The sequence below is a fragment of the Bidens hawaiensis genome, unplaced genomic scaffold (genome assembly GCF_021521415.1).
Source record: "Bidens hawaiensis isolate Kalapana, Puna unplaced genomic scaffold, B.hawaiensis_p1.1 tig00014712_1, whole genome shotgun sequence".
NCBI lineage: Eukaryota > Viridiplantae > Streptophyta > Magnoliopsida > Asterales > Asteraceae > Bidens > Bidens hawaiensis.
The window spans coordinates 500,568-527,301 of record NW_027492287.1 but is presented as its reverse complement, the minus strand read 5'-3'; the positions used below and the strand labels follow the sequence as shown (position 1 = coordinate 527,301).

The window sequence follows — 26,734 nt, the reverse complement described above, 5'->3', positions numbered from 1 at the left end:
TTTCATTCCGCCGTCCATTCTGTTACCACATACCATACAGAATATAAAAGTTATAAAAGAGACAAAATTATATAATAAATAAAAATAACTAAAAAAACATCTAACTTTTAAAGGTGTTAAAAGTAGTTGACATTCTGAGTCCACCCGTCATCAGTATTCGAATATTGATTCTGGTCCACCATCAACCTCACAACACTCTCTCTCTCTCTCTCTCTAACCTTTGTTTTCCAGAATTTTCACCTAATAACGTGATACAAATTTAATATTCTCGTTAACCTTGGAGGTTGATCGGAAATAATGGAGCTGTTGCTGCTGTGGCGGAGGTTGTTGTTTGCCATAATCATCACTGTGGTTGGATTTAGCAGCTTCGCTGCCCGTCCTCACCGGATTCTTCTGGATACGGATTTTGATTCTGATGATTTCTTTGCCATGTTATACCTCCTCAAGCTTAACAAATCCGAATTCGATTTGCAGGTTCGATTTTTATTGTTCTTGTTCTCCATACTACATGCATCATGGTTTTGAGAAAACTAGGTACCGAGTACTGTATCAAATTTATTAGTTAGGTACTGCTATTTTAGAATGGTATCCGTTTTGGTATTGCTTTGTTTTTTCTTTCTTTGTCTACTGATGGTATCAGATTGGTTTGTAACCATGGCTAATCAATAAACCAAAAATCGTATTAAATTCATTTGTAGTCAAGAAACCACAATACCAAAAACCGAAACATACAAAATGTCCCAAAAACTACCAGTAATGATATTTGGGGAACAAATCTAATTTCAATTGGTATTATGTTAATTATCTTGGTCTCCAAACCTAAAATTCCAAAGTATTTGGTTGCATGAGTAATTAATTAAACTATGAAGAAAATTATGGTTCAGAAATTTAGGGTTAAAAGTTGAAAGCCCACATGTTAAAGCATTCCCAACCCATTCCTTAAATTAATGCTAGGAGAGTTTGTAAATTATAGGGTGGGTTTGTGAGTGGTTGTGAGTGTAAATTATAGGATGGAGAGAGAAAAGATAATGATTTTTTGTAAATTTAGGGAAAAGTTAGTATTTTTTGTAAATTATAGGGTGAATAGAGAAAATTGAAATGATAAAGGTATAAAAAAGTATTATTTAATTAAATAAGAAAAAAAAATATAATGTTTTTTGATGTAATTATAGAGATAGGATGAGAGACGGGCTGGAAATGCTCTTATTGGGCGAAAATAAGTGCCTAAAATCCTTAGAATATAGATTTTATCTTTTTATCCTTTTATCACTTGGAATAATAATTGAAAATGATATTTGTACGAATGATGACGTGTGAAAGACTTTGCTAACCGTCTAACCATAATGGGACTATATGAAATTGTATTCGGACTAACTAAAAAGTGCATGTACTATGTAGGGCTCTCATACACTCTCACCTAGTCACAATTATTTTACTCTTTCTTTTTGTTAATCATTATTTATTTATTTTTTTTGTTTGTTTGTTTATTTATTTATATTGTTTAGAGCATCCATAGTTTTTCATATTATGTGAATGTGTATATTGTATAATTTTTTAATATTTTTCAAGTTGATTGTTAGTAAAAGAGAGATAAGCTATTAGTGTTTATGGTTAAATTTAGAGAAATACTGTTCATATTTCATAATTTTTTAATATTTTCTAAAAGTGGTTGTGAGTGAATGAGAGTAAAAAGGTAATGATAAAGGTGTAGAAAAAATATTATTTAATTGAGAATAAGAGAAAAAAATATGGATTTTTAGTGTAATTTTATATTTGGAGATGGAGAACCGATTGGGAATCACACTAATTAAAAAAAAACATTATATTTTCTCTCTTCTTTTCAATTAAATAATATCTTTTATACTTTTATCATTACATGTTCTCTCCCTTTCACTCACTATCAACTTCAAAAAACATTAAAAAATTATAGATGATAAACAATGTTTCTCCAAAGTTACTTATTAACAAAAGTTTATTTGTCTCCTCCACTCACAACTACTGTATATAATATAAAGAACTTACTCACAATAATATAACAATAATATTGAGGACCTGCTGGAAATGCTCTTACATTAAAAATACTATTTTAATTATAAAATAAGAAATATAAAAAATAAAATTACAAATACTTAAAAAAATGTGACAGTAAATAGTATGGAAACCAAAGTACTAAAAAGTTTTAATGAAACAGTTCGTTCTTACATCATCCCTGATCGAGTGGTTGATGTTAGACACGAGTAGTTTAAGATCAAGGGCCATTTGCTTTTGTTCCTTCAACCCGAGCAGTCGATCAATTTTTGAGTTTAAACTTTCAATTTGTGATTTAGACTACGCATTGGTTGAAGTTGAACATGAGGGTTTGTTTTTGCTTTACTTCTATATCCCAGCCTGGTCGTATGAACCGGTTACTATAGGAGATCAAAATCATCATTCATGTCTTTGGGTCATTTGGTTGAAGGTTTTGAAAAAAAAGGTTGTTTGGTTTAAATGATTTATAGTTGAAGAGTTGAAGGTTGGTTAAAAATTGTTTGAAAGTGAAGAAATTGGATGTAAAATAGATGAAAGAAGGAATTGCGTGGGTAAAAATTGCTTAAGAGATCGAATTTTTTTTTTAATATAATTTGTAACAAAAGTAATTTTTTTCTACTCAATAGCCAACAACTACTTTTCCCTCAGAAGCAACTAAACCCAATTATGACTACATCTCTCTCGCACATGTTAGCCTGCCAATGCCCTAGAGCGCCCGTACAGGATGCGGTTGACAAAGTGAGAGAGCTATATGCCCTAGAGCTCAGTACACTTGGTCTGACAAAGTGAGTGGGATTTTCAATTCAAGACCAATGTTGAATTCAATTGTTTAAAGGGATATAAAATTAAAGAGAGAGAGAGCTAATGCTATTACGAGAGGGGTGAAAAGAGCAATGTGAAAGAGACAAATCATGCAATGCAAGTGCTTAGTTGACAAATTCAAAAGAGTGTGCCATGAGAGATCATGTGCGTGAAAGGGGTAAATAAATAATTAGTTAAGGTGAAACGGTCAGTTATATTATTAATTGATAATTAAAAATCCTTCCAAATGCCCTCACGCCCTACATTATTCTCATGGCCCCTTGTTTGGCGCGCTTTGGCGCTGAATATGTAATGGGTTTGGTGTCCATGAATCCACGGTGGTAATTGGTGGCACCCTTTGGCGGTGGCCACAACACACTCTAAAACTTTTTGTTTTCGTTTTTTGTTTTTCTTTTTTTTTTTTTTTTTTTTATCTTGTTATCCTTGAATCACTACTTGCACGCGCTTATGTGGTTTACAAATACTGTTTAATCTTACATCTTAATCTACACATTAATCAATCATGAGATTTTAATCTTCGACCGACGTGTACACATTTTCTATCACGTTGATACCGTAAGACCACATACCATTTAGTAATCAGTTTATATAGCAAATAGTTATTAGAGTTAAAAGCGGATCTTGTACTTCAAATATATATTCAATTGCTTATGTAATAAATGAAACTCCAGCTTCAAGCTGGGCTTGTTTCCCATCTTAATTAGCCACTTGTTATAACTTATAAGAGTTAAAAGCGGATCTTGCAGTTCTGATATATATTTTATTGTTTATGAATTAAATGAAATTTCAACTTCAAGTTGGGCTTGTTTACCATCAATGTTCCAGTACTATATATTATTCAAGTACCATTATAACATCTTCAGAACAAAATATTACTTTATGAAATTTGTCCTTAAACTTTTATGAATCTCAATAAATTCAAAATCAACTTGTAGAATTTTTAAGATACTTTTGATCTTATTTGCCGACACGTTTTTCATCAAAATATAAGTAACATAATACATAGAATAACAATTTTAATAAAAAGTATAACTTTATAAAGTTAAGATGCAAATTGCAGATATCATTAAAACAGTACACGGTGAAATTTCATTTTTGGTTTTCTACTCTTATTAGTAATTTAGACTTTAGTTAGATTATGCAGATACTGTTATGAAAACCTGTACCAAAAATAGGCCGAAGATGTTCCCTCTAAAGGGCGCGGACCATCACATCGATTCTGTTGAAACACTGAAACTCTTAACTAAAAAGTATAACTATAATTCCTCTTGTTTCAGTTTGGTAAACTTAACCAGCTAAAAAGGATTCTAAATGCGGTCAAGAGTTGATTTTTGAGTCACAAATCAAATGCAAGATTTTAATTGAGGACAATTATATGTTGGTACAGGCAATAACTATCAACACAAATGAGTGGTCAGACGGTGGTCATTCGGTAAACCACATTTATGATATTCTTTACATGATGGGTCGAGATGATATAGCCGTTGGTGTGGGAGGTGAGGGTGGTATACTTGAAGATGGTACAATACAACCAAATGTTGGTGGATATATGCCTATAATTGACCAGGTAACTAACTAATCATGTCCATTGAGTTTACATCTTACTCATATGGAAACAGTTATTTAACTAACCAAATCTATATGGTTAGGGAAGTGGTACAGCTGGACCATGTAGATATAGACAGGCTATACCTGTGGGACCTGGAGGACGATTGTATAAAGATACAAACTTTGGCTATAGGAAAAGCTTTCTTCCACAGGTATTATTTACCTTAGGGTAAATTACCGTTTTCGTGCTTTATATATGAGATATCAGATAAGATCATATCCTTAACTTCAGTAAGTAAAAAAAACGTCCTTGAAGTTCATATGTTGTCACACTTTTTTGTCATTTCCACTAATTGGTATTAACTTTTTTATGCCGGTATTATATGTCCATTTTGCCCTTACGATTGTAATTTACCTAATACAAAGCCTTGGCCTTAATGGGCTTGGGCTCTAAAGAGCCTGGACCTTTCTAAAAAGGGTCGGGTTATTCTATAAAAATATAGGCTTGATCCGTCCTAAGCAAACCCACTCCTTTTTTAGGCCTTCTTTATTTCACATTTTGCAAAATTTATGTAAAAGTTTGCTAAAAATTATAACATAATGTTGGAAAACAGAGATGAAATTAAACAAAGAAGAAGCTCGAAATGGGACAATTTTCTGGGATTAATATTGAAACTGAAAAGCAAGTACAAAAAGAAAATACTTGAAATGTGAAAGTGCTTTTTACTCTATGAAAACAAATGCCTGCAACTATGCTATTTAAAAAAAACAAAAGAAAATTAAATTGAGCTACTTAGTCCATGTTCCTTTCCATGCTCCCATAACTGAATACCACCTTCTTTTCCTCTTTTCTCGGTCAACACTTCTACCAGGTCACACTTGGAGGCCAAGTCACATTAATTAACACATAAAACTTACAAGTGGTTTAAATTATAAGAACAAGTGTAAAAGGTGATTATAAATTATAACATTACTCAAACTTAATGTAATATAAAGCATTAGCAATAAATTAAAGATTTTTTAAACAATATACCCCAGACAAATTTTATAGTTAGTAACTTAATATCCTAGAATTTGTACAAAATAAAATACATAAAAAGTAGCCTTTTGGGCTAAGGCCTGGCTTTTGGGCTTAACCACGCTAGGGTTGGACCCAACTTCGGAAAATATGTTCCAGCCCAAACAGGCTTTCGAGCTTAACCCAGGTCAGGGCCAATTGGTCTTTATTCTGGATGGGCCTATACGGTCTCAGGCCCAGGCCCATTTGTGATTGTGAATCTCTGCTTGCACTCTAGACAGTTAATGCGTTTGTTGACTTTCAATTATGAACTAGGGAAGCAGGAGATACACGCCTCTTAAACAACCTACAGCGCAGCAAGTAATAATCGAGAAGATATCCGCTGGGCCCATTAGTCTATTTGTGATAGGAGCCCACACAAATATTGCCATTTTTCTTATGACCAATCCACACTTAAAGAAAAACATTGAGCATATATATGTCATGGGTGGTGGTGTGAGGTCAAAGAATCCAACTGGTTGTTGTCCCAAAAATGCCAACTCATCTTGCCAGCCTCAACTGTGCGGTAAACATGGTAATTTATACACATGCTACAAAAGCAATCCTTATGCTGAGTTTAACTTCTTTGGTGATCCTTTTGCCGCATACCAGGTAAGTATAGGATTTATTAGACATTAGTACTTGTTGTGTTTATCTTTCATAACTAAAGGCGGTGTTTGGATGTGTGTTTTACAGGTTATTCATTCTGGGATTCCAATTACACTTGTTCCCCTAGATGGAACAAATACAATTCCCATAACTCAAAACTTCTTTGAGGAATTTGAGCAGAACCAGCGTACATATGAGGCACAATATGTTTTCAAGACATTAAAGATGGTTCGAGATACTTGGTTTGACAATCATTTCTATAAGGTAATAAACTTAAACACATCTTTAACTTAATTACTAGAGTAATACGCATTTGCCTATGTTGTTGGTGTGAAATTATAGTTTTCATCCTCGACCTTTTGAAGTTAAACATATCGTCCGTAAAACTGATACTTGTAACACTCATGGTCTCCGACGTTAAGGCCTTAGGTCTTATAAACGTTGCCTAATGTTCAAACATGGGCCACAAGTAACATGGACTACAAGTAAGAAACCGAACTTGTAGACTTGTAGTACAAAATAAAGGTGGCTAACATAGATAATAACAAGTTGGTTATATTTATCTAGTTAGTTACAATTCGTTTTATAGTCTAACGAGTTTAGGTTAGCTAAATAAACCGAGTTGTGGTTTACATTGTAATCAAGTTTTGAGTTAAGTTTTCTTGGTTAATAAATTTTTGGGAGTTATTCGATTTCGTGTTGTGTGTTCTTTAGTTTATTCATTTTGGACTTGAAAAAAATGATCATTTTACCCGTTGAGGAGTCACACTTTTAGTCACTTGTAAAGTTTGTTATGTTCTTTTTCATTTTATGCCCCTATAAAATAATAGCTAGTTTCTGAATTTTTATTACTTTATGTGATATTTTGTAACTCGATATGTAATTATGTGCGATAATTGTATGTATATTCAATATTGTATTAGTTTGATTATGTTTTATTTCTTTATGGACCATGGGCTCAATATAGGCTTTTCTAAGTGTTATTTTCTCTATATTTAGTAACTTATATAGTTATGGTTATATGTACAATTAGTCTTGACAAGATAACCTTTTTATACCTTGTTTCATTGTTGCAGAGTTATTTTATGTGGGACTCATTTATGTCAGGTGTTTCCACTTCAATTATGCGTAACTTGCACAAAAAGAACGGAGAAAACGAATTCTCTGAAATGGAGTATATGAATATTACTGTTATCACTTCCAATAAACCTTATGGAATATCTGATGGCTCAAACAATTTTTTTAATAACGATAGTGTTCCAAAATTCAACTTAAAGAAAAATGGAGTTCATAGTGGTCATGTTCAAACAGGCATTCAAGATCCATTTTGCCTCCAAAATAATGGGAGATGTAAGGTAACTTCTTGCTACAGCAATCCATTGTTCTATACTAGTATCACTTAGAAGATTGCTTGCACAAAAAGTCTAACTAGTTCACAAAAATATAAAAATAATTATCCCTATTGTTATAACATTTTCATTAACTGTTTAGATACTGAAACTATAAAATCAGGATGGTTACACAGAGGAAGTAAGTGGACCGGATTCGGTGCATGTACTGGTTGCTACAAGGGCAAAGCAAAACCGTGACAAGGGTAGCTCACTTGAAAGAGAATTTTTTGTCAGTTTTCTCGACGTAAGTTGATTCAAACTATATTTTCTTAGAAGTTGAAAATGGGTGGATCAAACGGATTGGGTCAAAACATGTATTTCTTGTATGAGTTGGGACCGTATAAGTATTTGCATGTTGGTGCAATTAACCCACACAAAAACTATTTATTTCAGTAATAACCTAATATCTAAAAAGAAAATCTTTCACACGGTTTTATAACAAACTATGAATTTTCTTTTGTGTGTTTAGCCCATTAGAAATAAAATATAACCCGTGTGGCAATACATTGTTGCACGTACTGTATACACAACATATGTCACTTTGGTTTATTTGATTTTATATACGTATACCAGGTACTAAACACGCCACAAAATAAAGGGAGATTCAATTTCACATCTCAATTTCCTTATTACAAGGAAGTTCTTCACAAACCAGATTTTGAAGGGAAAAAACTAGGGAAAACGGTCGTGTTCGACATGGATATGAGTGCAGGAGATTTTCTTGCTCTCTTTTATCTTCTCAAAGTACCGGTGGAGACAATAAATCTCAAGGTACTGAAAAATATGTCTCATGCAATTATCTCTATATTTCAGTGCATGCTTGTAGATGAACATGGTTTTCATTTTTTGTTTGGTTTTATTTCAGGCAATATTAGTAACTCCAACAGGGTGGGCAAATGCAGCAACAATAGATGTAATCTATGATTTGTTGCATATGATGGGTCGTGACGATATTGTTGTCGGTTTAGGGGATTCATTTGGTTTAAACCAGACCAACCCGAATGATCCAAGTGTTGGAGATTGCAAATACTTGAAGGCTATCCCTCATGGAAGTGGTGGCTTATTAGATTCCGACACTCTTTTTGGACTTGCACGCGATCTACCAAGAAGCCCAAGAAGGTAATTGTAAAACTATTTACAACTTTTCCATCTTACTGGGATGTTTGTATTAAAATTTTCAATTTATGAGTTTCCATCCGCTCCTTTTTTTTTCTTTTTTATTTATTTATTTATTTATTTTTTATAACTGATTGAAACTGCCACCTCTAATAGAGATCATGGTTAAATTTGGCAGGTATACAGCCGAAAACTCTGTAAAATTTGGAGCTCCTAGGAATACTGATTTTCCTCAACTTAGACAACCACTAGCACTAGAAGTTTGGAAATCATTAGTTAAATCAACTGATCCTGGATCTAAGATTACCATTTTGACTAACGGACCGTTGACCACTTTAGCAAACATAATACTTGCAGATGCAAATGCTAGTTCCATCATTCAGGTTTAGCGAGTTTAGTAAACATAACTATGCTATCCTTTAAGAATCACGCATCGTAATAATAGATCATGAATTTTATTGCAGGATGTATTTATATTAGGTGGACATATTGATTACAACAGACATGATAAAGGAAATGTCATCAATATTCCTTCAAACAAATATGCTGAAATGAACATGTTTCTAGACCCTTTAGCTGCAAAAGTGGTGTTTAATTCAATGCTTTATGTGACACTCATCCCTCTTAGCCTGCAACGAAAGGTTTGTTTGTTTCCACATATTATTAAAAAGCTCGACTTGGAGAACAAGACACCTGAAGCTCGTTTCAGCCAATGGTTGCTGGCAAGGATGTATCAGTTGCAACAGAAGAATCATAGATATCAACACATGGTACTTGCGAACTAAATTAATTCTGATTTTGTTATATGCACTTGCCCAATTTGATGCGGTAATTTCGACCACTTACTTATGAACTGGTCAATACTGGTTATGCTTTCTCTTGGGGTGTAAATGAGCTGAGATGCTTGTGAGCTACTATAGATCGCTAATCGTGTTGAGCCCAAGCTTAACATATTGTAGAGGTGCACAAATCGGGTTATTTTTTCCAATCTTGTTCGGGTTAGAACCAATTCCAGTTTGGACCAAACTAGGTTAAAACCGGTCTTTTCGTGCCCCTCTAAATAATCAATATAATTTTATTTAATAATATATATATATATAATAACAATTGTTATATATAAGGTTATGATAAAACAACTAAATATATATGTTATGCATAAAGTTATAATTATAAATGGGTTTATTGGATTATAATAATCTCTATTAAATGGGATTGACCGATAATAATCTCAAGTCAGTTTATTGCCACTAGCGGTCCAAAATTTTAAAAAGTTGGCCCCAATGGTCTCCTATTTAAAAAGGACTTAACAGGGTAATATTTTTTTTTCAAATTTTAAGCTAATGTTTTAAGGCTTTTAATCGAAAGGAGGATACGAGTCGATTGATGTAAAACTTAGCTCAAAACGGTGATCCAAACGGCTTTATTTTTGTTAATTGGAAATTCAAACACCCGAATTGAAGCAGTGTTTCGTCGTTTTGGAGCACCGTTTCGAACTAAGTTTTGCATCAATATACTTGTATCCTCCTTCCGATCAAAAGGCCTAAAACATTAGTTTGAAATTCAAAAAAAAAAAATTATAACGCCGTGAAGTCCTTTTTATATTTGTGGGGGGGGAGGCATTGGGGGGTAACTTTTTAAATTTGGGGCCGCCAGTGGCAATAAACTGACTTGGGATTATTATCAGCTAATATCATTTAATAAGGATCATTAAAATCCTATATATATATATATATATATATATATATATTACTTAATTATTAAAAAAAATATGCAAGCCAAGCTTGAACTTGAAAATCTAGTCACGATCTATACTTGAGCTTTGGAACTAAGGCTTAAAACGACCTCTCTTAACTTAAATGAGCTGAGCTCATTTACATCTCTAACTAGAAGGGTAAAGTCACAAAATTTGTTCATTTTTTTGGGTACCATTTTATATAGTTTTTTAATAATATTTGACACGCTTAATAATAATAATAATAGTAAAGGGTTTATGGACAAAGTATTTCTAGGCGACTTGGCCTGTTTTGACCCAAACCCATTGTGACAGTGTGACCCATTATTCAACAGTCCATTTTATAACGTGCATGATTTTTGTAAACAGCACATTCATTTACACGTATTGCAGGATACATTTTTGGGGGAGATGCTTGGTGCAGTTATCTTAAGCATAGATCAACAAGCTTTAAATTCAACCTTTCAAGTGAAATATCTTAAAGTTAGAGCAACAGGAGAAATATCTAAAGATGGGCAAATTATTGTTGATCCGAAACGAAGGAAGTCATTCAAAATATTGCAGAAATTCGATCATGTATCATATTATGACGTTGTTGCTGATCGGCTTGCTGATGACAAACAATCTGCTGTAATTGGAAGCTTCAATGAGCAAACAAGAATTTGGGAAACACCACAAAGTAGCTACTGGAAGTAAAATCTTGAGGAATAGTAAACTTCTCGCGTATATTTGTTTAGAAATGAAAGGCCAAAGGTTTTCTCTTCTAACACAATATTTTGATATCATGAATGTAGTTAAGTCACGATGATCTTTAATATGAACTAAATCAACTCGGGTTTGAGTTGCCCATACTAACAAGTAACTCCATGCTTACGTTATCAAGTCGGCGGTAGAGTTGTACATTGATGTTTATTGATCTTCGCATGCGATGGCCTTAGTATGCAAAACATGTTCTGTTTCCCATTTTCCACTTGATTTGTTTCATAATTATCATATCAACCTCCTTAACTTAACAACCAAGTATTTATAATCAATTATAAAAGGGATATTAGACTTTAATAATCCAAGCTTTGACCTGTTGACCGATATTAATCCCAACTTAAGAAGTTTCTTAGATTAATCCCACATTTAATTTTATTGGCCTCCACTGAGCCTTTTCTTAATGGAAACTAACCGGTTAGTTTTTTCACGATTAAAACTATTAGTTTGATTACATCGAAACAGAAGGCAAGCGGGCAACAAGCTGTGCCACCACCATGACCACAAACACAACCACGACCGCGATCCTTGTTACCACCGCTACCGCCACGACTACCACCTGTATCTGAAGGGAGGGTTGGAAATTTATAATTAATTAGCACATGTAGTTATGAAAAAATTAAATAAATAATACATATAATAAAAAGTTATAATTAAAATAATATATAAAAATAATTATAAATTTACAAAAATTGATTAATAAATAGTAAACGAAATGAGTTCGAGCTTGAAAAACCACTCACGAACCAAGTTTGAGCTTTAGAAATATCGATAGAAGCAAACCGAGCTCAAGCTCTATGTAAGTTAAATGAGTCGAGCTTGGGCTAGGCTCGAGCCTAATTGAGCTCGGGCTCAGCTCGTTTGAACCCCTAGTTGGTGAAGAAAAATAAACCTGAGTTCTAATAAACATAAGTTTTGTTTTACTCTGTCAACTTAGAGAAATGATATATTTTGTCTCAAAACTATCTGGGTTAGTCTCCATTAGAAAAGGGAGCGATGAAGGCTAATATGGTGAAATTTGAGATTAACATGGTGAATTTCTTAAGCTGGGATTATTGTTAACCAAAATGCCAAATTTGGATTATTAAAATCCAATTTCAAAGAGTAATTAAAAGCAGGCTGTTAGGCCCCGTTCTTTATAGTTAGTCTTTTGTATTGATTAAATTATGTATTTGGGCCGATGGGTCATTTTGTACATTGTTTAGGCCATGGTCCATTGTAATGAAGCCCATTGGGCATTAGTAGTACCTTACTTCTCATGCATGCTTCCCTATAAATAGGAAGCATGCCATGAGAAGCAAGGTTGTTGATGAAAAAGGGTTGATAGTAGTTAGAAGTTCATGTTTGTTGGTTGTTGAAGTAAGATATACAAAAGAAAAACCTTTGCAAAAACTCTATCTCTCTCACTTGGCTCTCTCTCTCTCTTACTTTCCTCTCCTTATCCGAAAATAAACTCAAGATCCGAGACCTCTTGGTTGCTTAGTGTAATTTCCGCTAGCACTAAGTTAGGTTGATCCAAAGACGTTGTTAGATCCACCCGAATAGGGACCTACAATTGATATCAGAGCTTCGGCTCACTAGTTGAGGGTTTTTGGATCACAACCTTGGATTTTGATCTTAAAAAGAAGAAAATAAGTGTTCAAGTGTTTTTGACAAAGAAAATTATCAAAAATACAAAAAGAATTGGCAAAAACTTCATAAAATGTCTTAGAAATGTTCTTGGCGAAAGTCTTTAGTGTTAAAAGTGGTGTTTACGGGTTCCAAGTTTGTTAGTTTGAAAAGTAAAAATTTCGCTTCGCTCAAGCATTGTATCAAACATCGTACTTGTACTGACAAAAGTGGGTGAAACAGATCTCAAGGAAGATTTGCTTTCTGAATCCTTTCGCTTCGCTTGGAATCCTTTCGCTTCGCTTGAAGCTATTTATGTGAAAAAGTTAACTGTTTTGAAGATTAAGCTCGGTTGAAGACTTACACCATGGCTAGTACTGACTCAGAATTATTGAAGGGTTACTTGCTGTTAGAAAATCAAGTGGGAACACCTCAAAAACCTCCTAAGTTTATGACCTTAGATGATAACTTCATTGATTTTAAATGGAGGTTCATGAATTTCATCTCATTAACTGAAACTGATTTGATGAGATGTTTTGAAGAGGGTCCTCATGTTCCAGTAACTCGCACTGATGCTGGGGAACAAACTAAGGCACCTGAGAATTATGATCAAGATGATATAGATAAGTTAGCACAAGACAAGAAAGCGTTTCTGTTGTTGACAGTTTGTCTTTCAAATGAAATCACAGAGACACTACGAGAACACAGAAGTGCCAAGGGATTATGGGAAGCTCTTGTTGAGATGGTTGAAGGAAATGCTGAAATTAGAGAAAACAAGAAAGCACTGTTGAAGGAAGAATTCAACATGTTCAACCATCGTCAAGGTGAGGCTGTGCTAGACTTAGTGAAGAGGTTTGAGAAGCTCATGGTCAAAGTAAGAGCTGTAGGTGTTAACATTCCCAACACTGAGGTGACTCACAAGTTGATGAACTCTTTGCCTTATAGTTGAGTGTAAACACAATAACTATCAAGAGAACCACAAATCTGAATGGGATGACTAACGATGAACTAATATCCACTATCAAATCATTCGAAATGGATGAACAAATGAGGATGAACAATCACATGAATTCTCTGAATCAAGCCGGAGTAAGCACTACATCTTCAAGTGTGCCAACAGCTTTTGTCAGCAAAACCCAACAAAATGTATATCCCGTGACCAATCCCAAGTACTCACCAACTGTTCCTTCACAATCAACAGCTTTTATTTCCACCAGCAACCCATCAACTCCATCCAGTGCAAGTTCGTTTCAAAAAGCAGTTGACAGTGCATTTGCTCAAGCTCTGAAGGCACATGGAATTTCTGCAACAAAACCTCAAGCAAACAAGCCCTCCAGCTATTGTGAAGCCATTCCCATGCTGAATGATTCAAATGTGACACTCGTTAAAGCTTTTCTGTCTTGTCATGAAGAGCTATTGCAAGGAAATTTGTTACCGGCTCAGTTTGAGATAGGTGATCTGAAAGACATCAACCAAAAGGATCTTGAGAAAATGGACATCAAGTACCAGATGGCCATGGCTGTGCAAAGGGCCACCAACTTCATCAAAACCTACGGAAAAGACAGCTTTAATAATTCTGATCGAAAGCGAAATGGTTTCGACAAGAGCAAGCTTCGATGCTATAATTGTGCAGAGATGGGTCACTTTGCCAGGGAATGCACAAATCCTCCCAAACCAGCAAACGATATACAGGTGACAGAAGTAACTGATGAAGAGAATGCAAAAGCTGCTGGAAAGAGGCCTGAGGATCAAAAGGCAAACAACTCAGCTCCAAGAATTGGGAATCGTCCACACAAGGGCAGCTCAAGCTCAAACTCAAGAGCCCTTGTTTCTCAAACAGAAGTTCACACTGGTATGGATTGGGACGAACAGTTTCAAGAGCTACAGAATCCGCTGAATATGGCTAGCATGGCTTTCACTACAAAAAATGAAGCCTCTTCATCTTCTGCTGCCGGTTCTAGTGCATCACACCTTGATAAGGTAAAACGAAATATTTGCATGGAATCATGTGACAAGGTTACATACTATAGATACTTACAAGACGAAGTTTTGAAAGAAAATGCAAAACTTCGTCAATTGAACATTGAATATGTAAAAGCTGATAAGATCTACATTGAAAAGATCAAAACTCATCACAATGATGTAGCTAATCTTAGACTTGAAATTTTTCGAGAAAAACATAATGTCATTTATTATAAGGACATAATTAATGATTTAAAAGAAGAGATTAAGAGATTAAAACTCGAAGTTGCTAATAAGAAAGAAATGGAAAAACAAGTCGAAAGGTTTGAGGCATCATCTGAAAAATTAGATGATCTTATTGGAGCCTAAAGAAGTACTAAAGTTAAAACAGGGTTGGGGTACGACTACACTGCCGTACCACCACCATTCAATGATAACTATACCAGTTTGCCCCATTTTAGTTATAATACTTCTCCTGATGAAGAAATGGCATACGGTGTTGGTAGGATACTAAAACCTGTGACATTTATTCCCGCAGAATCTCAAACTGCTGCTCTAATTCAATCATTTGATAAATGTGTCTTGTGAAGCAAGTCATATAAACAATGGTGATTGTGGGAAAGTTAATCAGGGTTTTAAGCAAAATGGAGGATTAGAACCACGTTTTGAGTCATGTGTGGGTCTAACCAAAATTATTAATAACCCTGTCTGTAACAAAGTTTGTGAATCCATGTTGGAATGTTTAATGTCGGAATCAAAACCTGTATTTTGTGAAACCAATTGTCAAGAAAATTGTAAAGAAGTTTGTAATGAAAGTGAATGTTCTTCGTCTGATTCTGAGTGTGAAACAGTTTTTGATGAAACAAATGTGGCTAAAGTTGATGAACAGACAAGTTCTAGTTGCTCGTCAACTGATAGTGATTTTGAGGACTTACGAAAACAAGAAATTGCCTTTGAAAATGAAAAACCAAGCACGTCGTGTAAAAATGTGCCTTCAAAGAAAACTTCATTTTCACAAAATACTACTAATAGAAATAGTTCTCAATTTTATGATCAATCTGATAGTACCTATTACTACTCTGGTCATAAACCTAGGCAGTCAAATTACGTTGCATTGAATCATTCAAATGTGTTCACAGATAGAGGTTATCAATACGGTAACTCTACCACATCACCTCACCCCACATATTTCAGTGATCAACATGTCTATGATTGTAACAAAAGAAAATGTTGTTTTGTGTGTGGGAATCCGTCTCATCTTGCGAGACACTGCAAGAACTGGCATAAGCAACAAAGAGACGCCAAAAGTAAGTTTGGTCAGACATTTATTGAGTTAAGTGTTCAACCTAAGAAAATGTCTTATCAAACTTGTACCTCAGCCAGTGAGACGGATTCAAGAATTAAAAGAACCGACAAACCCAAGAAACCCTTCTGGCTAACACAAAGAGAAAGGAAGCTGTTAGCCAAAAGGTCAGAAGCTGAAAACCCTGAAAACCCCTCTAAACCGTTTTCCAAAGCAAACACAGAAGAATCGTTAATCAAACCCAAACCAAAACAAAGGAAATCAAGAAAACCTTTTCAGGACCGAGGGAATCTTAACACAAGTTCCTCGAGTGATTGCACTTCAGATTTAGATTCTCCAAAAGATTACATTTTCAATAATCATAAAATAAAACTGGGTGATTTTCTGTTTGCTTTTCCCGAGACAGGTTCGTCTCGGGACCCTCCTACTAACTAGCTGCTCATGTATGTAGGGTCAGCCTGGAAGGCCTGTCAACAGTATTTGGTACTTGGACAGCGGCTGTACCCGACATATGACAGGAGATGAGTCCCTGTTTTTTGACATAAAACAATTCGATGGTGGACATGTTTCCTTTGCTAGTGACATAGGAGGAGAAATCACGAAACAAGGCAAGGTCTCTAATGGCACATTGACCTTCGACGAAGTCAATCTTGTGGAACAACTCAACCACAACTTACTCAGCGTCTCTCAAATCTGCGATAAGAAATTTTCAACTCTTTTCACTGAAAATGAATGTCTTATTCTTAAACCAGGCTTCAAAGTCCCGGAAGAGTGGATTATGTTGCGTAATCCGAGGCATAATGACGCTTACATTCTGGACATGAGAAGCAATTATTCCATGCGGACTGCTTCTTGTTTGATGTCCAAGGCCTTGGAGAACGACTCATCCTTATGGCATCGACGTCTAGGGCATGTCAACTTTAAGAACTTAAATAAGTTGGTTAAAGGTGACCATGTGAGGGGCTTGCCCGTAAAATCTTTTCATTGTGCTGAAAAATGTTTATCTTGCTCTAAGTGTAAACAGCACAAACTCCCTCACCGCCCCAAGTTTGTCAATTCCATAAACTCCACTCTTCAACTGCTGCATATGGATCTTTTTCGTCCCGTTCAACCAATGGCAATAGGTCGAAAAGCCTATTGTCTGGTTATTACTAATGATTACTCGCGTTTTAGTTGGACTTTTCTGCTAGGCCACAAGGATGAGACATCTCAGTTTCTTATCAGATTCATCGTGTTGGTTGAGAATCAGACGGACAAACGAGTCAAGTGCATCAGAAGTGACAATGGAACAGAATTCTGCAACAAAGCCGTCAACGAATTCTGTCACAACAAGGGGATTCTTCGTCAATTCAGTGCACCCTACACTCCTGAACAAAATGGGGTGGCTGAGCGACGAAATCGTACACTGGTTGAAGCTGCAAGAACCATGCTGTCATACTCCAAACTCCCTTTATTCTTCTGGGGGGAAGCCATTAACACTGCCTGCTACACTCAGAATCGTGTGTTGCTGAAAAAAAGATTTAATAAGACACCTTATGAAGTCTTTTATGGAAACAAGCCAAGGGTTAATTTCTTCAAGACATTCGGATGTCCTTGCACAGTTCTTCCGCCAAATGTTGCTACAACTTCAAAGTTTGCTGAAAAGTCGGATGAGTGCTATTTTGTTGGCTATTCCGCTGACAAAAGTGCTTATCGGGTGTTCAACAAGAAAACCTGAGTGATTTTGGAGTCCTACAACATTGATTGGCAAGAACTGAACCCTACCGATGCACACCATGGTCCTGATTGGATGTTTGATTATGAAGGCTTGTTTAGGCAGTTTCGAGGAATGTATGTACCACCGTCTGCACCAGTGATGTCTCCTGTTGTTCCTGCACCATCTCCGACAATTGTTGATCAATCAATCTTGATGCACGCCATTCTGAAAGGTCTGACGGACATTCAGATTGATGCACCCGCACCCACACTCAATGGTCCACACGGGGCAAATAAACCTGTCCCAGAAGTCAATATGCAAACATCTGCAATCTCTACTGAAATTTCCGCTGTCGAAGACACAGATGATTCAGACACCGACTCATTTATGTCAGCTGACAATGTGGGAAACGACCAGACCATTCAACCGGCTGATCAACAAACCAACCAAATGGAAGCTTCCCCAGCTCATGATACAAGTATAGTTGAATCAGTTCCTACACCTTCCTCTGAAGAAGAAGTTCATGGATCTGCTGAGGAAGCTATTCAAGAGAATGTGCAGAATGACACCGTTCCTGTTGGAAATTCTCGCACCACTGACTCATCATCGGTACCTGCTGTCGTCGTACCTTTCTATGACAACCTATGGGAAGGCACCATCGCTCAGGATCATTTGGTTGATTAAGAAGAAGATGCAAGTGATCCTCAACCAAATGCCGCTGTCAATGTGACCACGGTCTTTCATCCCATAGAGAGCCTGACCATTGAGCTTGAGGCAACGCCAGTCGAGATTGTCGAACAAATTCCACAGTTACTAATACATCGCCGACATCCGACTGAGAAAATCATTGGAGATCCGTCCACTAGCATCCAAACACGCAGCACCTCTGGTAACATTAACAGGTGTCTTTTTGCTTGTTTTATTTCGCAGGTAGAGCCCAATGACTACAGAGTTGCTTTGAAGGAAAACTCTTGGCTTGAAGCAATGCAAGAAGAACTATTGCAGTTCAAGAAGCTAAACGTTTGGAGGCTAGTGAAGAAACCAGATCACAAGAAGCCAATCGGAACAAAATGGGTGTTCCGTAACAAGAAAGATGACAAGGGAGTGATTATAAGAAATAAAGCCCGGTTGGTAGTGCAAGGTTTTTGGCAACGAGAAGGACTTGATTACGATGAAGTTTATGCACCGGTGGCCAGATTGGATGCAATTCGTATCTTTTTGGCATATGCCTCGTACATGAATTTCAAAGTATATCAGATGGATGTGAAAACTGCTTTCTTGTACGGGAAAGTAAAAGAAGAAATTTATGTGAGCCAACCACCAGGTTTTGAAGACCCAAATTATCCTGACCATGTTTACCGACTTGACAAAGCACTTTATGGTCTTCACCAAGCTCACCGTGCTTGGTATGCCACACTGGCTGATCATTTAGTGAAGAATGGATACAAAAGAGGCATTGTTGATCAAACTCTCTTTGTCAAGAAAGTGAAGGGTGATTTGATTCTCGTTCAAGTGTATGTTGATGATATTATCTTTGTGACCACGAATGAGACTCTGTGCAAGGAGTTTTCTGAGATCATGCAGAAGCGATTTGAAATGAGTTCCTTAGGGGAGATGACTTTCTTCCTGGGCTTACAAGTTGAGCAAAAGAAGGACGGGACTTTGATTCACCAAGAAAAGTACGTTCATGACATTGTTTAGAAATTTGGTTTTAAAGACTCAACTGCTTTCATGACACCAATCGCTACGCGTCCTGTTCTCGCTCCTGATTCATCAGGAAAACCAGTTGATCAACACCTTTACAGGTCAATGATTGGTTCCTTGATGTATCTCACTACAAGCAGACCGGACATCATGTTCCCTGTTTGTCAGTGTGCCAGATATCAGTCTGACCCAAGAGAATCCCACATGACTACTGTCAAGCGTATATTCAGATACTTGAAATAGAGACCACGTTTGGATCTTTGGTATCCAAAAGACTCTCCCTTGGAACTTCATGCTTACACCGACAGTGATTATGGGGGATGCAACTTGGACAGAAAATCCACATCTAGTGGATGTCAATTCCTGGGAGATCGGTTAATCTCATGGCAGTGCAAGAAACAAGTCACAGTGTCTACATTCACAGCCGAAGCCAAGTACATCGCCGCATCCAGCTGCTGCTCTCAAGTGATATGGATCCAGCATCAGCTGCTGGATTACGGTTTGAATTTCTATGGATCAACGATCAAATATGATAATGAGGCGGCCGTTGCTATTGTCAAAAACCCGATCTAGCACTCAAAGACTAAGCACATTGACATCCGGATACACTTTATTCGTGATTGTTATGATCGCAAGCTTGTCGAAATAAAATGGGTCCATATTGATTTTAACTTTGCAGATCTCTTTACAAAAGCTTTCAGTCGTGCCCGATTTTTGTTTCTCGTTGAGTCTTTGGGCATGATTGCCTTTCAGTAAAATTTTATCGACTATCTTTTAGTTTAAAACTGTAAATATTTTTCAAATATGTCACACTTTTAGAGGGAGAAAATGAGTTAACTTTAACTCACCAAAAGATTTTAAAATTTACTTTCAGTAAAACAAAAATCAAGTCATTTGACTTAACAAAAAGATTTTATTTCTATAGTTCAAGAAAATTCAAAAAGAATTATTGTCCCGCTTAGAGGGAGCTCCTGCTTAGAGGGAGTCGGAAAATTAAAATTTTCAAATTTTGAGAATTAGATCTGACTATTTGGAAAGTGATAGTACATTGGTTTGTAATGATTCTAGCGCGTTAAAAAAATAGAACAAAAGGCTACAAGGTCATTCATTTATGTGTAGGTAGGCTTGACAAACAAGTAAGTTTCAAGTGATATAAACTTAAACTAATGCCGGTACAAGTGGATATACAATTATAAAGCGGTTGCATGATTCCGTTAAGTCATATTAATGAAGGCAAAAATGTAACTACACATGTCATACCCAAGCCTCTCTTTACCTGATCATAGTCGTCTTATGAAAGTCAGTGTCAATTTTCATTGAGTCAAGTAAAAAGTCAAAGAAAAGCAAGAAAAAGAAAAACAACAGAGTCAGAAAAAAAAAAAGAAAAGAAGTCAGAAAAAGAGTCAGTCCTAGGAATTTTAACTTCTGCTTTATTTCTTCATTTATTTTCGACTCAAGCCTTGGACTTTCTACGTTTGTAGTCATACAATATCTGATTGTTAAGGCCCTGAGTCTTCTGCTTTGTTTTATTTTCTTTCTTTTGTTCAAGCCTTGGACTTTCTCTGCGCGATAATATGGTATTATCCGACCTGATTGTTATGGCCTGAACTTCTGCTTTATTTTAATCTTTCTAGATCGAGTTAAGTGTACAAAGTTTCAAGTGCACAAAGTCAAAGTGTCAAGTGTGTTAATAAGATTACTGTGATCAACTAAGAAAGGTCTAAGTCAAGTTGAGGTGATATGTTAACACAAAGTAGGCCTGAGATATGATGGAATCAGTAACATATCCGATTAAGTGGGGACCACATACGCACCGTGCCTAATAATACCCTAAATGTATCACTTTTGGCATCAAAACATTTGTCAAGTTAAAAAGGAGGACAATATCTACAGTCAATGATGAACTTGTGTCACAATAATTTCAAAATGCAAACGCGATGTAGAGCTTTGCAAATCAATATGATTCCATATCGTGATCATTCTTTGAAAATTCTATGAAAATTAATTTAAATATTATTGCTTTTAACTTTAAAATTGTTTTATTTTAAATTTATTTCTATTTACTTTGTTTTATTTTTATTTTTATTTTTAGTTTGATTTTACTTTAGTATCTTATTTTATTATGATTTGTTTTGACAAAAGAGATCGATCGTGCATAGGTTAACAGTTATGGACCAACAAAAGGAAATACTATAAACAATCAAGTGCGTGGATTCGGTGGGTAGATGTTTTTCGGGTTTGAAAATGCAAATATTTTTAAAGACCGAGGACTGAGAATGTATTTTCGGTAAATACTCACGATGTTTTGACCTTATCGCGAGATAAGCTGACCCTATATATAAGGAAAACCTAAAATATCTTTCATTATTCATCAAAATCTTTTGAACTTTCACTCTCTCCTCTCTCAAATCTTCAAACTCTCTAAACCCAGATTTTCTTCAAATCTTTAAAGCATCCGGCCCTCATAATCACAAATATGCCATTGAATCCAGAGTATCCACCTTGGGTATAACAATCAGAACTTCATGAATCCTTCATCTTCTTGTTTTCTGGGTTCCCGTGGATCGAGACGACGGTTCAGATGAGCCGTCGGGTCAATTCATAATTGATCTTCATATGAAATTGGTTCATATGTTATGAATAATCTGTTCTTGGACTTATAAATCTTGAGTATCATCATTAATTTTTAGCCTTAGGGTTGTTTGTATAAAGTTTGTAGATTTAAGTTTTTGTTCATATGTTCTAAGGACAAATTGACCTAGTAATCATAGGAGCTTCAAGTCCAAACCTTCCAGAAACCCAATTCGCTTTAAGGCGATCTTGAGTAAAGAAAGAAGAGGATAAAAAGGGGCTAAGTACAGGTCTTCGCATGAAAGAGTCTTTCGCTTCGTTTGACCATGCGAAGCAAAACACTTTCTGTTTCGCTTCGCTTGACCATGCGAAGCGAAACAATGTCTCATGCGAAAAACTCCTACTTAGCAAATTTTTCAGAAACTCAAACACAATGCAACTGATCTGTTTTTACTCAAACACACTGTTTGGACTTGTGGTCTGTTTTGATCTTGATCTTTGTACATTATGATCCAATTGACTTATAGATTGTCTAAAATTAACTTATTAACTTTTCACATCTAGAATTTACATAATGGTAGTATTAAATCTAAATTTTTTCTACTATGTAAAGTCTTAATGTTTATGTACATATCTTGTTTGTTTTGGTTTGACTTAATGATGATTCTCATGATCTTTTGATTTTAAAATTTCAGGGTCATAACAACTTTTGTGCTCTAGCGTTGCCTAAGGCAAAGGGTGACAAGGTGTTTACTCCCATTGTCAAGGGGCTCAAGCAATCGCCCCTTGCATATGCCATCACTGCGGATCCAGCCATCTATTACAAGTGGATCTTAGATTTCTGGGCCTTCGCCAAAATTGCTGACGATTCTATGTCCTTCACCACGACTATTTCAAGACAAGAATTAACTATCACTGAAGATGACATCAGAAGGGTGTTAAAGATCGACGACCAGCCCGATTACAAGTACGAGAAAGGAATCAAAAAGATGCTGGAAGGGTTCGTTACACAAATGGGGTATGACACAGAATGGAAGAGCCTAGAAAAGAGCCATCTATCACCATATTGGAGATTTCTCTTCCATATTATTACTCATTGCTTCACAGATATTTGAGGCGGTTTTGACAGCATGAGCACAGACTGGGTTCGAGTTATGTACGCATTGACCAACAAAGAGAAGTTTAACTACTCAAGACGAATATTTCTGTGCATGCTTGCGAACATCAAGAGTGGGGCCACATGGTTGATGTACCCAAGATTTGTGCAGATGTTATTAGATGATATGATCCCAGACGTTCAAAGGCCGGGATACAAGAAAGTAAAAGACAAGAGGTCACACCCCGAGACATTTCACATTCACGAGATTAAGAAATCAGTTTTTGGTGTGCTGTTGAGCACCAAGGGCAGAGGTCATCAGTACACATGACCACGACCTGCGCCCAAGTTTGGATTGTTTGAAGAGACAGAGCCTGTTGGTGTAGAGGCGTCTGGTGAAGGAGAAAGTGATGAAGAACTTGTAGCTGGAGGTAGTCAAGATTCGTCCGATGAGCCGGCCGAAGATAGAACAAAGGCCAAACACGATTTGAAGAGAAAGTTAGCAGAAAATGGCAAAGTAATAGAGCTTGAGGAGGAGGAAGAAGACCAGCCGCCCCTAAAGTGTTTGAGGAGACATGGAGACTCCCAGAAGTCAACCAAGTCTCATGTTAAGTCTCCCTCACAAGACAAGCCCTCAGACCAACCAAAAATAACCAAAGAAGCCCTAGCCCAAGCCCTCAAAACCCTAGATGTGACCAAAATACAAATCCCTGCCCTTAAACCACCAAAAACCAAAAAGAAATCCAAAGCCAAGAAAACCAAGAACCTACTCCATGACTCACCTGAATCCTCACCTGAACCCTCCACCTACAGACCAACAAATTCCAACTTTCCTACCCCAAATACCTTCCTCACCACACTCACCACCTCAACAACAATCTCAACCTGAACCTACCCAAGCCTCAACACCACCTGCACAACCAACCTCATCCATATTCACTTCCTTAGTTTTTAGCTCCCCAATACAAACTACAAGCATATGGAGCAAAACCATCCTTACTTCCCCAACCCAAAACCGTCACACCAACTACAATACTACCAACACCACCCACCACTATAGCCTCACAAGTCCTCACTCAAGCCATCACCCTACCTTTACCAACCACCTCACCACCCATAACCCCACCATCCACCATTATCTCTTCCAAACCAATCTCACGAGGGATGTCTGCGACACCTCCAGTGTACGTTGATCCTATCCTCGATAGGGTCGTCGCACTGGAGGAATCAAACGCCAAAAGGGCAGAACGATAGATTGCCCTCCTCAAGCTTATCAAATAAATGAAACAAAAGGCTCTTGAGGATGAGAAAGAAAAGGCGGACCTAAGGGAAAGGATCCGGGTGTTGGAAGACCAGAAGGCAGCAAGTGATGAAGCTGCTGAAAATCAACGGTTATTGACCAATACCTTCCACACCCGCATCCAAAATCTTCAGACATTGATGAATCATGAGGCATCTGAGAACGCTAATCTGAGAGCCGATCATACTAGACTTGGAGATAGATTGGCCACACTTGAAAGAGACTTACCAAGTGCTAGTGCTCTCAGATCGAGCGTAAACAAGAAAATTGAAGATGCTACAAGAAGGTGGAATGTTGAGAAGGAAGCTACAAACTCAAGAGTTGCTGATTTGGAAAATCAACTCGCTTCCTCCACCTCTCTTGAATTGCTCAGATCGGACATGGAAGCCATCAAAGAAAGAATCAAAGAACAGGCCCGTCTAAATGAGCTCCAGCTCAAGACAAACGAAGTGATGGTGAGCAAGACCAGGCGGCCTCAGACCTCATGGGCATTCAAGAAGACGAATTTCATGGTCTGGAGGATAGGCTTGATGTTGTGTTCAGAACTTGGAGAAGGTCTGGTGAGACGTCTCAAGTTGGTGGTTCGCAACCTGCCGCAGGTCCTTCTGTGACCATGCGGGGAGTACAGGTTGCTGTGTCAGAAGGAGAGGCGACTGTTGGTCGATTAGTACAACAGGGCGGCCAATCAAGCGGTGTTGGTGGTGGATATGATGGTGATAAAGAGGATGATGGAGATGAAGAGGATGATGATGATGATGAAAAAGATGACGACGACGATGAAGTTCATGACAGCTTTGATGATGATGATGATGACGCTGGTGGCAACGGTGGTGGTAGAGATGGAGAGGCCGGGGCGGCAGGAGGTGGAGGTGGAGCTAACACTCAATCACCTCCACACTCTCAACACGACACTCAAGACCCTGCTAACCCCGGCTCAGCCAGCAAAGTCAGAGAGGATGATTCAATACTTGACAGCTTATACAAAGATATCATCTCTCCGATTGACAATACAGGTGTGATCGCTGACTTTATTAATGCAGGTATGAGCTTTGAAGAGTTCATCGAGGGAACGGAAACGGAGAAGGCAGTGATTGAACAAGACGATGACATTAACTACTCGCCAAATCCGAATACTCCTCCCACTCAAGCTTCAGAGGCTCCTGCAACAAATCCTGTCATTGTACAACCACCAAAGAAAAAGCAAAAGACACACATTGTCACAAGCTGTGCGTCTGCCCGCGTGCTCAACTATCCATGTCACGATGACTCGCTGATCGTATATGCTAGGTATGATCAGCGAAACAAAGTTCGGCCATCAGACGCTACAGCGGGGATCTCATTTATCTTAGTCATCATGAGCTGAAAACTATACCTGAGCTTGATCTGAATTATCTTCAAAAAGCTCTAGGTCCTGGTGCTACTGGAAGCACGCTGGAAAGTTGGGTCCCGACTTATCTGCAGCGACAATCAAGAGTCAACTACAAGGACTTCGAGCGAAATAAGGGTCGCAGGTACAAGAATCCAAGAGAGATAAACTCTGCTACCGGAGAGCCTCGCACTATGTGGAGATACAAGGCGCCGAAAGAATGTCACGAGATTTATCATGGCAAGCCTTATCTTCCCAACACTCTCTGAGACTTCATAGATTGGGAGTTCGATAACACAACCGGCGAGGCCGTTATTCACTGCCGTGGCATGCACGAGATCAGAGTGTTTGACGAGCATGAGCTTATGGGACTAAACGTTGAAGATGTGAAGAAGCTCTACAAAAAGCCGCCGGGAACCGTCGAGGATCTGGGCCGTCAGAATACCGACCGGATAGTGGAAGCCTTCAACAAGTTCGTGCATAGACTTGTTGAACTTCCACTGACCGAGGACGAGTGCCTGATATACGACACCAACGGGTTTCAATACTAAAGACTAGAGGGAGATTGTTAGGCCCCGTTCTGTATAGTTAGTCTTTTGTATTGATTAAATTATGTATTTGGGCCGATGGGTCATTTTGTACATTGTTTAGGCCATGGTCCATTGTAATGAAGCCCATTGGCCATTAGTAGTACCTTACTTCTCATGCATGCTTCCCTATAAATAGGAAGCATGCCATGAGAAGCAAGGTTGTTGATGAAAAAGGGTTGATAGTAGTTAGAAGTTCATGTTTGTTGGTTGTTGAAGTAAGATATACAAAAGAAAAACATTTGCAAAAACTCTATCTCTCTCACTCGGCTCTCTCTCTCTTACTTTCCTCTCCTTATCCGAAAATAAACTCAAGATCCGAGACCTCTTGGTTGCTTAGTGTGATTTCCGCTAGCACTAAGTTAGGTTGATCCAAAGACGTTGTTAGATCCACCCGAATAGGGACCTACACAGGCTGCAATGTTGACTAATCTCACATTGATGGTGGATGTAGAAGAAAGCGAGCATAGTTGTATATA

General features: G+C 37.2%; 1 protein-coding gene across 1 annotated transcript; it reads left to right on the top strand.

The window, feature by feature from the left end:
• The first annotated feature begins 328 nt into the window (after positions 1–328).
• LOC143547347 (nucleoside hydrolase 3-like) lies at positions 329–10,999 on the top strand. The gene is made up of 12 exons (XM_077038797.1): positions 329–474; positions 4,238–4,417; positions 4,500–4,610; positions 5,732–6,067; positions 6,152–6,328; positions 7,141–7,419; positions 7,577–7,699; positions 8,029–8,226; positions 8,321–8,574; positions 8,750–8,954; positions 9,036–9,341; positions 10,697–10,999. The coding sequence occupies exons 1-12, from the start codon at positions 430–432 to the stop codon at positions 10,997–10,999; spliced, it is 2,517 nt and encodes an 838-aa protein (XP_076894912.1). The 5' UTR covers positions 329–429.
• The last annotated feature ends 15,735 nt before the right edge of the window (positions 11,000–26,734 follow it).

Coding starts and splice junctions, on each gene's coding strand:
- LOC143547347 (XM_077038797.1), top strand. CDS start 430: ATGTTATACCTCCTCAAGCTTAACAAATCCGAATTCGATTTGCAG. Junction 4,611..5,731: donor GGAAAAGCTTTCTTCCACAG/GTATTATTTACC, acceptor ATTATGAACTAG/GGAAGCAGGAGATACACGCC. Junction 6,068..6,151: donor ATCCTTTTGCCGCATACCAG/GTAAGTATAGGA, acceptor TGTGTTTTACAG/GTTATTCATTCTGGGATTCC.